A 16,858-nucleotide genomic window follows, 5' to 3' on the forward strand; every position below is an offset into this window, starting at 1 on the left:
TTTCATTCCAACATTCCCCTTAAGACTCATACCTCTGGTAGTGATAGTGAAGTTTACTTTGCTGTTGTTTTACAAAGATAATGCACAAACCCAGTCCAATTTAGATTGGTGCTCATCCAGATGAGAGACTAGTGCATATTTGGAGGGGGGGGGGGGGGGCGGCCTTACGGATGGGGGAAATCACTCAAAGAAAAGCATGTTACAATTGCATTTTTGCTGTGCTTTTATTACAGTGCCATATTTTCAAAATTAAGGTCTAGTTTTTGTTATCTGTTCTTGCCATAAGGGAGACATTGGCAAGGCCACGTTTATTGACCACTACCATTAAAAGGTGGTAGAAGGCTTTCTTCTTGAAGCAATTGTGTTACAACTGAGTGACTTGCTGCGAATGGTGGCCCTTTAAAACATAGTAAAAACAGAAAGCACATTTCAAAATATAAAACATTAAAATTGTTTGGGATTGAGCCAACACCCATCTTTAAACTTTGTCGATTTGAAGAAACTTATTCACAAAGGTCAGTATGGTCAAGCAGTTCTTCAAAACAGTTGTTGAAGTCTTACCTCCAACCATTCTGTTGCTCCAATTGCTCCAAAGTCACCACCACTCCAGCTTGCAAAGACAATACTTCTTCTAGGTCTGAACCCATCTATATAGCAACAGGTATACAGGCAATTTACTAGTTAACAAAGTTTGAAATGTCTCATGATGTACTTGTAACTTAGCTCTCAGTAGCTTAAACAAATGTACATGACATGGTATTGAAGTTTGCGAGATACTAGTTTCAATCTGTACAGAGTTAATAGATCTGAGCAGAGTCAGCAATTGGGGCAACAGAATTAGTCAGAGTGAAAGGGAAAAAAAATGTAGACAGTTCACTCTCCCAATTACAATCCAGGTGGTTATTGCTGAAAAGTACACAAGTGAAACTTGGCTGTAATGCCACCCTCTTCTCCCACTCCCAAATGGTCTTAACATTGGCACCTATGGAACTATACTTCCGCATATACGAGGAGAAATGTATAGAAAGAAAATGGAGCAACCTAAACCTGTGGACATCACGGTTTTTTTTTAATAAAGAGGTCATGTGAAGTTTATTCTACTAAAATGAGGAAAAATACAAGTGTAGACAAATGTAGTTTGCTTAAACTTTGGAGATATAACTTCCAAGTTGTATGTTAGATTTAATTCATTTTCCAAAAAGGACAAGTATTCCTGATCTAAAAGCAGTTATAATTTTATAACTTCTGTCCATTCAAATTCAAACTATGATCTGCCCCACACTTCTGGGATTATAGACAGACAGTGATATTTTCAAAGTGGACACCAATTATTTGACATAGCTTTTTTTGCTAACAATCTCAACAAAGCCTGCCTTTATCACCTGGGATCAGTATTTTAACCTTCAAATATTTTAGTAATATTTAAAAATATGTATTTGTATGAATTTGCTGTTACTGTTGTATTATCATGGATTAGTTGGTTTTTCAAATACTTGCTTTACTATTATCAGTATCTTATAGTCATCAGTAATGGATTTATAATCGTGTGTAAGAATTAAATGTAGAAGTCTGTAATGATAACCTGAATTATATGACACGCAACACCTTTGAAGTCTGTGAGTAAGCTGTAACCAGACAGCTTGGGGTGAGAGAGAAAGAGGATTGCTACAGGTGAATAGTGGGGCTGTGGGTGAAAGTTGGATATTAGCCAACAGCAAGGATGCGATAAGAGTGCAGCTAGCCTGGGAAGCAAGGTCAGGTGTAGCTGCCACTGTGTTGGAATATGATGTCTGCAGTGAATTAAAAACATAGGCCTCCACAGGGACCAGCAAGGGCATGTATCTCTACACTATGGAGACATGTTCCTTTTGTAGTGCCATAACTACCCCAGATGAGTCTGGGTCAAAAACAGATGCAAGGAGGTCATAAGACGAGAACCTGCATAAGTCAAGGTGCTGCGGATGTGGCATCTTTTGATTGGATTTTGGGGTGCAATCCAGTGATTGGTTCAGGAGGAACCATAGGTTTTGAATGAGAGAAAGGGTATGGGAGGACCCATAGGTTTTGAATGAAAGGGTATAAGAAGGTGGTCTTAGCAGCCACAAAGTGTAAAAGATTTCAGGAAGAATCAGGAACACATCCAGGAGGCGAAGCGACATGAGAGACAAGGAACTGGGTGCAGCTTGCTCACAGCTATGGCTTCTACCCAGAGTATATGGGGTAATACAGGTCGCAATTATACTCCAAACTGCTGCTCGAATACTGTAATGTATTAAGTCTTGCTTGTGCTGAACAAAGTTAAATCACTGCCCCAATACCGGTCAACCTTGAATCATTTGGAACCAGGGTCCCTCTGGGATCTTATATAACTAGTTTTATGCAGGCAGTGTATTTTCACCCTTGTTCCTATATGGTTTGTACTAAGCATAGAGCCACTGGATTTTCATCACGCGTCAGGTATAATCTAAATTCTCACCATCAACCATCTTGGAAAAGACTCTTGCCAGCTCCAACAACAATGCAGTTCCCACTCCAGACTCTGCTGCACCAGGGCCATGAGAGTCACGATGAGCACCAATCACAACATAATGATCTAAGTGAGAAAAAATATATTTTAGAAAAAGGCAGTTGCATTAAGCTGGGCCATGTACATACTTTAGAAGAAAAAAAAGTTACCCCCAGATCACAATCACATCTACACTGGATATTGGAAAATTGCCAAACTAGCAAGTCACAACGAGATTCCGATATACTTGGAATTTGTGCTGTGTTCTAGCCTTCGAAACTCGACCTTCTCCTTCAATTGTTTCACAACCAGCAGCAAACACTGACCGCAAAGAGACTGCATTGTAGCAGGTTAGTCAATTATTTGAATTTTGAGCAGTTCTGCATTTTCCACAATGCTTGGACCATCTTTCCCACCAATCCCCCCCCCACCATTATTTGTAAACCATTATTATGCTGATACTAAGGTTTTGCAAGACATCACTTTAAACATTCAGCACCATTTTGCCTTTTAAGAACATTTTTGCAGTTATACAATCTCAGGGGCAGGAGGTTTATTAGAAAACGAACAGATCTTTGCTCTCCTACTTAAGACGTCATCTGAACCAATCTCAGAAACCAGTTATTCTTTACTACTCGGCATCAGCATTTAATAAATTTAAGTTAATATCATCTCACCCGATTCTTCATAACCCTGAATGACACCAAAGATATTGTGCATCTCTCTCACTTCGTCAACATTATTCACTTCCATCCTTACTTGCACATTATTTTTGGCAAATCCTGGTGCAGGTTCTATTGTTTTGCTCCAATTCTCTTCACTAAAAACAAAGAGACCTACAGGTTACTAAGAGAATATATGGTTCAAATTATAATTTTTTTTGCATAGTCGAAAGCAGTTAAATCTAGATTGACCTGTTATGTACAGGAAACCTGTAGAACTCCAAAAAGATAGTTTTCGAACTACAAGCAATATTAACTTTAAGGTCAAGAACTGCCATACAAGCGCCCTAGAGTATATCTTTAATTGGTAGTATTGAATTAATTTAAATTAAAGGGCAAGTCATGTCAGGACAGCCCAGCCCCGTGTTATGCTCCACCTGCGCTATGTGGGAATTCAGGGACACTGCCGGTGTCCCTGATGACCACGTGTGCCGGAAATGTATCCAGCTGCAGCTACTAGCAGACCGCATTGAGGCGCTGGAGCTGCGGATGGATGAGTTTTGGAGCATTCGCGATGCTGAGAGGGTCGTGGATAACACGTTTAATGAGTTGGTCACACCGCAGGTAAGGGCTGCACGGGCAGAAGGGAAATGGGTGACCATCAGGCAGAGCAGTAGAAGCAGGCAGGGGACCCCTGTGGCCATCCCCCTCTCAAATAGGTATACCGATTTGGATACTGTTGAGGGGGATGACTTACTAGGGGAAGGCAGCAGCAGCCAACTTCCTGGCACCAGGGGTGCTTCTGCTGCTCAGGAAGGGAGGAAAAAAGAGTGGGAGAGCAATAGTGGTAGGGGATTCTATCGTAAGGGGAACAGATAGGCGTTTCTGTGGCTGTAGACGTGACTCCAGGATGGTTTGTTGCCTCCCTGGTGCCAGGGTCAAGGATGTCACTGAACGGCTGCAGGGCATTCTGAAGGGGGAGGGTGAACAGTCAGAGGTCGTGGTTCACATTGGGACCAACGACATGGGTAGAAAGAGGGATGAGGTCCTGCAGCAAGAATTTAGGGAGCTAGGTAGCAGATTAAAGAGCAGGACCTCAAAGGTTGTAATCTCTAGATTACTCCCGTTGCCACGTGCTAGTGAGTATAGGAATAGGAGGATAGAGCAGATGAATGCGTGGCTAAAGAGTTGGTGCAGGAGGGAGGGCTTTAGTTTCCTGGATCACTGGGTCTGCTTCTGGGGAAGGTGGGACTTGTACAAGTCGGACGGGTTGCACCTGAACCAGAACGGGACAAATATCCTTGCGGGGAGGTTTGCTAGCACTGTTGGGGGTTGGGGGGGGGGGGTGTTAAACTAACTTGGCAGGGGGATGGGATACAGAGTGGAGCTATAATAGGGGGTGATGTACAGCCAAATAGAGAGGAAAAAACAAGTCAGCTTGGAAGGCAGAGCAAATATGTAACGGCACAAGGGAGTAGGGCAAGGCTGGATGGCATTTATTTTAATGCAAGGAGTCTTGCGAATAAGGTGGATGAACTGAAGGTGTTGATGAACACATGGGAGTATGATATTGTTTCTATTACGGAGACATGGTTGAGAGAGGGGCAAGACTGGCAGCTCAATATTCCGGGGTATAGAATCTTCAGGCGAGACGGGGGGGGGGGGGGGGGGGGGGTAAAAAGAGGAGGGGGTGTCGCAATATTAATTAAGGAGTCAATTACTGCTGCAAGGAGGGATGATGTATTAACAGGTTTATCTAATGAGGCCATATGGGTAGAACGGGTTGGAAATAACGGACTGGAGTGTTTTCAAGAACCCAGACCTGGATGTGTACGCAGGTCACGTTACTGGATACATTAACAGACTGGTGGATGAATGCATTCCTACCAAGACTGTCCGTTTATTTCCTAACTGCAAACCATGGATAAACTCAGACATCCGCAACAAACTAAGAGAACGGCGTACCGCTCTCAAATCAGGGGACACCGAACTCTGCAAGAAGGCCAAGTATGACCTCAGAAAGGCTATCAAAGCAGCAAAAAGAGACTAAGAACAAACTAGAGTCTCAGTATGGTAGGGGCTCCGACACCAGACGCATGTGGCAGGGACTAAGGGCCATCACCAACGACAAGGGGAGCTCAGCGGGAGTCACCAACACCGATCCCTCCCTACCAGATGAACTGAATACTTTTTATGCTCACTTCGAGGAGGGAGAACACTGAGCCGGCCATCAAAACCCCCAGCCACCCAGAGGATTACACATTACAGCTGACTGAATCCGAGGTCCGGAGAACCTTCAGGAGGGTGAAAGCACGGAAGGCAGCCGGCCCAGACGGGGTTTCACCCCGTGTCTTCAAGACCTGCACAGACCAGCTGGCTCCTGTGTTCACGGACATTTTTAACATCTCATTGCAGCAGTCTGTTGTACCAGTGTGCTTCAAGGAGACAACCATTGTGCCGTTACCCAAGAAGACCAAGGTAACAGGCCTCAATGACCATCGTCCAGTGGCTCTAACATCCATAGCCATGAAGTGCCTGGAAAAGCTGGTTATGACACACAAGCAGCATCATATCCGATTCCTTGGGCCCGTTCCAGTTCGCATACAGGGCGAACAGGTCTGTAGACAATGCCATCTCCCTAACACTACACACTGCCCTGGAACACCTAGACAGGAGGGACACTTATGTCAGACTGTTGTTCAGTGACTACAGCTCTGCATTTAATACTATTATTCCCTCCAAGCTGGTCCTGAAACTGAGGGACCTAGGCCTGGGCACCCCCATCTGCAATTGGATTCTGGATTTCCTGACTGGCAGGCCTCAAGTGGTGAAAATAGGGAACACCTCATCCACTCTGGTCCTCAACACCGGAGCGCCACAAGGCTGCTGCCTCAGTCCTTGGCTGTACTCTCTGTTTACACATGACTGTACAGCCATACACAGCAACAACCGGATTATCAAGTTTGCCGACAACACCACAGTAATTGGCCTGATAAGCAACGATGACGAGACAGAGTACAGAGATGAGATAGTCCAGCTGATGAGGTGGTGCAATGACAACAACCTTGCCCTGAACGTTGGCAAAACTAAGGAGCTCACCGTGGACTTCAGAAGCCACCGAGGGAACCATCGCCCCATCAGCATAGACGGGACACCAGTGGAAGTCGTCAGTTGCTTCCGATTCCTGGGACTGCAGATCTCTGATGACCTGGCCTGGAACCATAATACTGAGGCTATGCTGAAGAAGGCACACCAGCGCCTTTACCCGCTACGGTGCCTGAGGAAATGCGGCATAAGCACACAGTGGCTTGTGAACTTTTACCGCGGCACCATAGAGAGTGTCTTGATGAGTGGTGTCAACGTGTGGTATGGTAACACCACTGCACAGAACAAGAAAGCCATCCAGAGAGTTGTGAATACGGCAGAAAAGATCATCGGGTGCGCACTTCCATCCATCGAGGAGATCTTCTAGACCAGGTGCCGGAACAAGGCCCGCTCCATCATCCAGGACCCCAATCACCCTGGGCACAAACTGTTCTCCCTCCTGCAGTCCGGATGTCAGTACCGCAGCATCCGAACCAGGACCAGCAGGTTTAAGAACAGTTTCTATCCACAGGCAGTGTGCCTACTGAACTGCTAACCGCACTGCCCCACATATTATAGTTATATGTTTATGTAAATATATATTATACTCATATTACCATATATTTATTATATTACATTACTATTATTTCCAGTGGTAATTCAGGCTTTTTTGTACTATTCATCATATCCTGCAACTTGGACTGTTATTGCTATACTTTTTGCTTATTGTTTTTATTTATACAGGTAGACTACCCTTTATCCGAACTTCCGAAAACCGAAACCCTCTAAAAACCGAAGTTTTTTTCGGTCAGCGTGAGTTGTGCGCACGACATGACCAGAGTGGCGCACGACTTACGCTGAGCAGAGGGTCAGCGTAAGTCGTGCGCACGACCCCCCGCAGACCCCCCCCCCCCCGCCGACTTACGCTGAGCAGAGGGTCAGCGTAAGTCGTGCGCACGACCCCCCGCGGAACCACCTGAGACTCTTCCAAAGGCTCGAAAGCAACGAGAGCTCTGAGCCCGCGGCGGTGCCGGCCCCTGTTCCGACCGAGCACGACGACCTGTTGGTGGAAATGCAGAACTTCATTGCATTCCAGGCTAGCAGCGACGGACAAGCCACGACTGCGGACCCCCCCCCCGACCCCGACCCCCGCCGACCCACCTTCCGAAATCCGACATTTTCTGAAAACCGAAACACGGCTGGTCCCGAGGTTTTCGGATAAAGGATAGTCTATCTGTACTTGTTTTTAATTTTTTGCTTTTATATTATATGCTTGTATTGTGGGAGTGAGTGGGGAGTAAGCATTCCATTGTACTAGTTACATATGGCAATAAAATGATCTTGAATCTTGAACTTAAAAACAAAAAGGGGGCAAGCACTTTGCTGGGAGTGTACTATAGGCCCCCAAACTGTCAGGGGGAGATAGAGGAACAGATATGTAGGCAAATCTCAGAGAAGTGTGCAAATAATAGGGTAATAATAGTGGGGGATTTCAACTTCCCCAATATTAACTGGATAGTCAGAGTGTGAAAGGCTTAGAGGGTGCAGAATTCTTAAAGTGCATCCAGGAGAGCTTTTTGAGCCAGCATGTAGAAAGTCCTGCGAGAGGGGGGCGGTACTGGACCTAATTCTAGGGAATGTGGCCGGGCAAGTGGTAGAAGTGTTAGTAGGTGAGCACTTTGGTGACAGTGACCATAATTCGGTGAGATTTAAAGTAGTCATGGAAAAGGACAGAGATGGACCGGAAATAAAGGTTCTAAATTGGGGGAAGGCCGATTTTAATATAAGGCGGCAGGGTCTGGCCAAAGTGGACTGGGATCAGCTACTTGTAGGAAAATCCACATCGGAGCAATGGGAGTCTTTCAGAAAGGAAATTGAGAGTACAATGGCAACATGTTCCCGTAAAGGTCAAGGGTGGGACCAACAAGCCCAGGGAACCTTGGATGTCAAGGGATATACGAGAATGGATTAGGAAAAAAGGGGGGGCTTTTGGCAGATACAAAGGACTAAAGACAGAGGAAGCCCTAGAGGAGTATAAAAAGTGCAGGGGGATACTTAAAGAAATTAGGAGAGCGAGGAGGGGCCATGAAATAACACTGGCGAGCAAAATAAAGGAAAATCCTAAGGTGTTTTATAAGTATATTAAGGGCAAGAGGATAACTAGGGAAAGAGTAGGGCCGATTAGGGACCAAAGTGGCAATCTGTGTGTGGAGCCAGAAGATGTAGGTGGGGTTTTAAATGAATTTTTTGCATCGGTGTTCACTATGAAGAAGGACGATTTAGACATAGGAATCGGGCAGGGGGGACTGCGATATACTTGAACATATTAGCATCGAGAGGGAGGAGGTACTAGCGGTTTTAGCAGGCTTAAAAGTGGATAAATCCCCAGGCCCGGACGAGATGTATCCCAGGCTGCTGTGCGAGGCAAAGGAGGAGATTGCAGGGGCTCTGACACACATTTTAAAAACCTCTCTGGCCACAGGGGATGTGCCAGAGGACTGGAGAACAGCTAACGTAGTACCATTATTCAAGAAGGGTAGTAGGGATAAACCAGGGAATTATAGGCCAGTGAGCCTAACATCAGTGGTAGGGAAATTATTGGAAAAAATTCTGAGGGACAGAATTAGTCTCCACTTGGAGAGGCAAGGATTAGTCAGGGATAGTCAGCATGGCTTTGTCAAGGGAAGATCATGTCTGACCAATTTGATTGAATTTTTCGAGGGGGTGACTAGGTGTGTGGAGGAGGGTAGTGCAGTGGATGTGGTATACATGGATTTCAGTAAGGCTTTCGATAAAGTCCCGCACAGGAGACTGGTCAAGGTGGTAAGAGCCCATGGGATCCAGGGTGCCTTGGCACATTGGATCCAAAACTGGCTTAGTGGCAGAAGGCAGAGGGTGATGGTCGAAGGTTATTTTTGTGACTGGAAGCCTGTGTCCAGTGGGGTACCGCAGGGATCGGTGTTGGGTCCCTTGCTGTTTGTGGTCTACATTAATGATTTGGATGTGAATGGAAAAGGTATGATCAGTAAGTTTGCAGATGACACAAAAATTGGTGGGGTGGTAAATAGCGAGGAGGGTAGCCTCAGTCTGCAAGACAATATAGATGGGTTGGTCAGATGGGCGGAACAGTGGCTAATAGAATTTAACTCTGAAAAGTGTGAGGTGATGCATTTTGGACGGACTAACAAGGCAAGGGAATACACAATGAATGGTAAGACCCTAGGAAAGACAGAGGATCAGAGGGACCTTGGTGTGCATGTACATTGATCCCTGAAGGCAGAACAGGTGGAGGTGGTGATTAAAAAGGCATATGGGATACTTATATTCTATGTCTCGGCTAATGAAGGCAAGAGCAGGGAGGTTATGATGGAGCTGTACAAAACGCTGGTTAGGCCACAGCTGGAATACTGTGTGCAGTTCTAGTCACCACACTATAGGAAGGATGTGATTGCTTTGGAGAGGGTGCAGAGGAGATTCACCAGGATGTTACCTGGGCTGGAGTGCTTCAGCTATGAAGAAAGACTGGACAGGCTGGGGTTGTTTTCCTTGGAGCAGAGAAGGCTGAGGGGGGACCTGATTGAGGTGTACAAAATTATGAGGGGCATAGATAGGGTAGATAGAAAGGAACTTTTTCCCTTAGTAGAGGGGTCAATAACAAGGGGGCATAGGTTCAAGGTAAGGGGCAGGAGGTTTAGAGGGGATTTGAGTGAGAACTTTTTCACCCAGAGGGTGGTTGGAATCTGGAACTCACTGCCTGAAAGGGTGCAGGAACCCTCACAACATTCAAGAAGCATTTGGATGAGCACTTGAAATGCCATAGCATACAAGGCTATGGACCAAATGCTGGAAAATGGGATTAGATTAGACAGGGCTTGATGGCCGGCGCGGACGGGATGGGCCGAAGGGCCTCTTTCTGTGCTGTATAACTCTATGACTAACTGTAAATACACAGCACAAATAGAGAAAGCAATACAAACAGGTTTTTAAAAACCACTGCACTCAAATGTTAAAGCTGTAATTATCTGCCACATAAGCAAGTAAACCTCAGATGCCAGAATTAAGGTCAGAAGTGGGGATGTTTGCTGATGATTGTAGTGTGTTCAGGTCCATTCGCAATGCCTTAGATAATGTAGCAGTCCATGCCCGCATGCAGCAAGACCTGAACGACATTCAGGCTTGGGCAGATATATGGCAAGTAACATTTGCACCACACAAGTGCCAGGCAATAACCATCTCCAACAAGGGAGTGTCTAACCACTGCCCCTTGACATTCAACAGCATTATCCTTGCCAAATCCCCCACCAGCAACATCGTGGGGGGGTGTCACCATTGACCATAAACTTAACTGGATCAGCCACATAAATACTGTGGTTACAAGAGGTCAGAGGCTGGGTATTCTGCAGCAATTGTCTCACCTCCTGACTCCCCAAAGCCTTTCCACCATCTACAAGGCACAAGTCAGGAGTGTGATGGAATACTCTCCACTTGCCTGGATGAGTGCAGCTCCAACAACACTCAAGAAGCTTGACACCATTCAGGATAAAGCAGCCCGCTTGATTGCCACCCCAGCCACCACCTTAAACATTCACTCCCTCCACCACCGGCATACCGTGGCTGCAGTATGTACCATCTACAAGATGTACTTCACTAACTCGCCAAGGCTTCTTCGACAGCACCTCCCAAACCTGCAACCTCTACCACCTAGATGGACAAGGGCTGCAGGCGCACGGGACCACCACCACCTCCAAGTCACACACCATCCTGACTTGGAAATATATTGCCGTCCCTTCATAGTCAGTGGATCAAAATCCTGGAACTCCCTCCCCAACAGCACTGTAGGAGTTCCTTCACCACATGGACTGCAGTGGTTCAAGAAGGCGGCGCTGCAATAACCACTGAATGAAATAGAGAAGGAAATTAAGTAAAAACCAAAATGACCACCACTGGAATGCAAATAACTTAGTACATCGTATCCCTCCTAGTTTCCAATGCTTCCAAAGCAAGAGACAATTCTTGGACTAAATGGTCCTCTACTGTGCACATGGGTTGTGTATTTACCCGAGAAGAAGCTGAAAGGCAACATTGGCGCTAATTGAGTGAGCCAAGATTCCAGGAAGTCCTGATGATTTCGTTGGGGGAAACTGTGTGTGGTTGAACGATGGAAATCCAGGAGTCCGGGGATCACCCAAGCCCATGTGAACCTTTTGAAAACAAAAAAAACTTGTTAACTGTACACAGCCATCAAAACAATCAGCCACTAGAGGACAATGGGAATAAACATTTTACAGGGAAGTATGTTGGACTGTACACTAATGACAATATGAACTTTGATTTTTTGGGTGAATTTTCTTGCCTTTTCAGATTACTATGACAACTCAATCAATAGGATATTCCATTTCTTACATCAGCCTCCCTTAATTACTTGAAATCTTTAGTACTAAATTATGATTTCCACAGAAGACTTGCTCATTTATAACTAGATTGAGATTAGATCAACTAGTTCCTCAAGAATTACAAGAGCTTTAGAGATAGTGAAACCAGTCAATGAAACCTGTACAGACACCCCAAAAAACAAACACTTACTGACAGTCCCAATTAACTTGCATTAGAATAGATACAAACTGCCCCTTGAAACCACAGATACTCGCAAATTACTAACGACAGACAGCCTTCAATGCACCAAGTCCTTTTACAACTTAACACGGGGCACGCCAATGAATGCTGGGGAAAAAGATTTCCATTACACAAACGCTGGGAACTGCCAGTCATAGGGGGAGTAGTTGGGGGCCCTGAAATTGTTTTTTTGGGGGGGGGGGGGAAATGAAAGAAAGAGGGAAACTGTGGAATGGGGGGCAGAAATGGAGAGAATGGATTCCCCTTTTCCCCTCCGCCCTCAGTTTCCCCCCGTTGCCCGTTCTTGGAATTTCTCAACGGTGTAAAACCACAAAAGGACTCTCAACTACAGGGGGCCCAACCTTTATAAAGTAAATCCAATAACATCTGTAGAAGACATTTGATCAGACGTCACATGATCAAACCCCCAGGAATGCCTCCAACCAGAGTTGGCAGCCCTACCCCGCCAGTACGTGATGAGCCGCTAACAGCCCCAAACCCACGTCCCAGCACCTCAAACATTAGCAGCTGCAGCATACGGAGGGAGCGGGTCCGAGACAGGACATTAATCCCCCACAATTTGGCAGGGATCTCGCAGGCACTCAGCCAGACAGCAGCCACCTTACTTTGTACAGGTGTTTGAGCGCAAACATACTTACATGTCCAAACATAGCTACATCTGGATCCAGTTGATAACCTTTAGGATCAGGATAGATAAGAACACCTCCAGCTTTCATCTTCTCAGCATTAAAAACCTAAAAGAAAAAAGTTATTTAATAGGTTCATCACCACCAGGTAATTTATTTGTAGCTTTTGGTCACCATCGATTTTTAACATAGATTAATGATGTCACATATTCCACTACTGGCAGAGCTCCCAAGGATGATTTTTGGGGCATGTGGGTGCAGGGGCAAGTTTTGTGGGGGTGAAAGGCCCAGAGAATAGAATCCAAATTACCTTTGGCCCTTTCAAACGAACAAGGTGCCCCACCCCACCCCCGTTCCTGAACATCAATTTCCTCCCCGATCTATCCACAAATGGTTTGTGCACTCAGACCCATGGCCCCTGCCACCCCACTCTTCCCAACTCGTTCTCATCAGTATGTGCCGAACATTTAAGTGCTTTTTTCCGCTATTTAAAATTAAATGGATGGAGAAAAAAAAAATCACAGGATGAAGTGCAACTTCCTGTGCACTCCCCGCGGGCACCAAGAATGCATAAGAAAATTTAGTGCATCATTGAGTTTGTTGACTGTATATGACTTAATCCACAGTAGTGTAGTGGTAATGTCACTGGGCTAGTAATCCAGGGGCCTGGACTAATGATCCAGAGACGTGACCTCAAATCCCACCACGGTAGCTGGGGAATTTAAATTCAGTTAATTAAATAAATCTGGAATAAAAAGCTAGTATCAGTAATGGTGACCATGAAACTACCGGATTGTCGTAAAATCCCATCTGGTTCACTAATGTCCTTTAGGGAAGGAAATCTGCCGTCCTTACCTGGTCTGCTGTGTGACTCCAGACCCACAGCAATGTGGGTGACTCTTAACTGCCCTCTGAAATGGCCTAGCAAGTCACTCAGTTGTAACTAACCGCTACGAAACATGAAACCGGACGGGCCACCCGGCATCAACCTCGGCTACGGACACAGCAACGGCACACCCAGCCCAGTCGACCCGGCAAAGTCCTCCTCACCAACATCTGGGGACTTGTACCAAAATTGGGAGAGCTGTCCCACAGATTAGCCAAGCAACAGCCTGACAATCATACTCACAGAATCATACCTGTCAGCCAATGTCCCGAACTCATCCATCACCATCCCTGGGTATGTCCTGTCCCACCAGCAGGACAGACCCACCAGGGTGGTGGCACAGTGGTATACAGTCAGGAAGGAGTGGCCCAGGGAGTCCTCAACATTTGACTCTGGACCCCATGAAGTCTCAGGGCTTCAGGTCAAGCAAGGGCAAGGAAACCTCCTGCTGGTTACCACCTACCACCCTCCCTCAGCTGATGAATCAGTACTCCTCCATGTTGAACACCACTTGGAAGAAGCACTGAGAGTAGCAAGGGCACAGAATGTACTCTGGGTGGGGGACTTCAATGCCCATCACCAAGAGTGGCTCGGTAGCACCACTACTGACCGAGTCCTGAAGGACATAACTGCCTGTCTAGACCTGCGACAGGTGGTGAGTGAACCAACACGAGGGAAAAATCTACTTGACCTCGTCCTCACTAATCTACCTGTCGCAGGTGCATCTGTCCATGACAGCATTGGTAGCAGTGACCACCGCACAGTCATTGTGGAGACGAAGTCCTGTCTTCACACTGAGGACACCCTCCATCGTGTTGTGTGGCACTACCACCGTGCTAAATGGGATAGATTCAGAGCAGATCTAGCAGCTCAAAACTGGGCATCCATAAGGCACTGTGGGTCATCAGCAGCAGCAGAATTGTATTCCACCACAATCTGTAACCTCATGGCCCGGCATATCCCTCACTCTACCATTACCACCAAGCCAGGGGACCAACCCTGATTCAACAAGGAGTGTAGAAGAGCATGCCAGGAGCAGCACCAGACGTACCTAATAATGAGGTGCCACCCTGGGGAAGCTGCAACACAGGACGACATGCATGCTAAAAAGTGGAAGCAGCATGCTATAGACAGAGCTAAGCGATCCCACAATCAACGGATCAGATCAAAGCTCTGCAGTCCTGCCACATCCAGTCGTGAATGGTGGTGGACCATTAAACTAACGGGAGGAGGAGGCTCCAAGAATATCCCCATCCTCAATGATGGAGCCCAGCACGCGAGTGCAAAAGACAAGGCTGAAGCGATTGCAACCAACTTCAGCCAGAAGTGCCGAGTGAATGATCCATATCGGCCTCCTACTGAGGCCCCCACCATCACAGAAGCCATTCTTCAGCCAATTCGATTCATTCCACGTGATATCAAGAAACGGCTGAGCGCACTGGATGCAGCAAAAGCTATGGGCCCCGACAACATCCCAGCTATCGCGCTGAAGACTTGTGCTCCAGAACTAGCCGCGCCTCTAGCCAAGTTGTTCCAGTACAGCTACAACACTGGCATCTATCCGACAATGTGGAAAACTGCCAAGGTATGTCCGGTCCACAAAAAGCAGGACAAATCCAACTCGGCCAATTACCGCCCCATCAGTCTACTCTCAATCATCAGCAAAGTGATGGAAGGTGTCGTCGACAGTGCTATCAATCGGCACTTACTCACCAATAATCTGCTCACTGATGCCCAGTTTGGGTTCTGCCAAGACCACTCGGCTCCCGACCTCATTACAGCCTTGGTCCAAACATTGACAAAGGAGCTGAATTCCAGAGGTGAGGCGAGAGTGACTGCCCTTGATATCAAGGCAGCATTTGACCGAGTGTGGTATCAAGGCGCTCTAGTCAAACTGAAGTCAATGGGAATCAGGGGAAAACTCTCCACTGGCTGGAATCATACCTAGCACAAAGGAAGATGGTTGTGGCGGTTGAAGGTCAATCATCACAGCCCCAGGACATCGCTGCAGGTGTTCCTCAGGGCAGTGTCCTAGGCCCAACCATCTTTAGCTGCTTCATCAATGACCTTCCCTCCAACAGAAGGTCAGAAATGGGGATGCTCGCTGATGACTGCAGTGTTCAGCGCCATTTGCAACTCCACAGATAATGAAGCAGTCCATGCCTGCATGCAACAAGACCTGGACGACATTCAGGCTTGGGCTGATAAGTGGCAGGTAACATTCGCGCCACAGAAGTGCCAGGCAATGACTATCTCCAACAAGCGAGAGTCTAACCAGCGACCCTTGACATTCAATGGCATTACCATCGCCGAATCTACCACTATCATCCTGGGGGGGTCACCATTGACCAGAAACTTAACTGGACCAGCCACATAAATACTGTGGCAACAAGAGCAGGTCAGAGGCTAGGTATTCTGTGGCGAGTGTCTCACCTCCTGACACCCCAAAGCCTTTCCACCATCTACAATGCACAAGTAAGGAGTGTGATGGAATACTCTCCACTTGCCTAGATGAGTGCAGCTCCAACAACACTCATGAAGCTCGACACCATCCAGGACAAAGCAGCCCGCTTGATTGGCACCCCATCCACCACCTTAAACATTCACTCCCTTCACCACCGGCGTACCGTGGTTGCAGTGTGTACCATCTACAAGATGCATTGCAGCTCCTCCACCACCTCCAAGTTCCCCTCCAACTTGCACACCATCCTGACTTAGAAGTATATCGCCGATCCTTCATCATCACTGGGTCAAAATCCTGGAACTCCCTACCTAAAAGCACTGTGGGAGTACCATCACCAGACGGACTGCAGTGGTTCAAGGCGGCGGCTCACCACCACCCTCGAGGGCAACTTAAGGATGGGGAATAAATGTTGGCATTGCCAACGACACCCTGATCCCATAAACAATTTTTTTCCATAAACAAATATCCACAAAATGCTCAAAAGTTGAATGCAGTTTCCAAGTTTTTAAATAACTGTATTAAAAATAGAAAAACTTCCTTTGTCACGCTTGTCACATTTTCATGCCAGCTTTTTCCATTATAAGCTCCCACAACCACATTTATAATGGAAACTACACTATTATCGCACCCCACCACCAGTGCTATTACTGTAGCACCTCACTTTTTGGATCTCCCAGCTCCTCCGCTTGTACTGCAGAAGCTCCTTACGTTTCAACCAACTCTACCTTGCAAATTGCCATAAGTTCTGCATGTTTCTTTTTAAATAGATTGCACCATAGGTTTTTCCAGTTTTTAAACTTGAGCAATATATAAAATTAAACATTCGTAGATCAGTAGGAAGTTAGAAATTAAAAGGGAAGTGAAGCAGAACATTTTACACAGTGCATCTGCTTATTCAACACGGGCTTTCTTGAATACAATTATACCGCTTAAGAGTCAACATGAATGACAATGTAAAGACCTTCATACCGCTCGGGTATGATTTTCCTTCTCACC

The 16,858-nt window shown here is 46.4% G+C and overlaps 1 protein-coding gene across 4 annotated transcripts in view; it reads right to left on the reverse strand.

Annotated features, from left to right (window-relative positions):
• The window catches only part of LOC147117491 (transferrin receptor protein 1-like), a 68,327-nt gene that overhangs the window by 17,342 nt on the left and 34,127 nt on the right, over window positions 1-16,858 (reverse strand). For all 4 annotated transcript variants that reach the window (XM_085988516.1, XM_085988512.1, XM_085988513.1 and 1 more), the window contains exons 8-12: window positions 12,525-12,620; window positions 11,311-11,453; window positions 3,184-3,326; window positions 2,477-2,593; window positions 562-647 (exon numbers count right to left, since the gene is read on the reverse strand). In XM_085988516.1, the coding sequence (XP_085844642.1) occupies window positions 562-647; window positions 2,477-2,593; window positions 3,184-3,326; window positions 11,311-11,453; window positions 12,525-12,620 (585 nt within the window). The remainder of the gene's footprint in view (window positions 1-561; window positions 648-2,476; window positions 2,594-3,183; window positions 3,327-11,310; window positions 11,454-12,524; window positions 12,621-16,858) is intronic.

The sequence above is a fragment of the Somniosus microcephalus genome, chromosome 5 (genome assembly GCF_052327205.1).
Source record: "Somniosus microcephalus isolate GS21.2 chromosome 5, FLI_Smic_1.0, whole genome shotgun sequence".
NCBI classification, from domain to species: domain Eukaryota; kingdom Metazoa; phylum Chordata; class Chondrichthyes; order Squaliformes; family Somniosidae; genus Somniosus; species Somniosus microcephalus.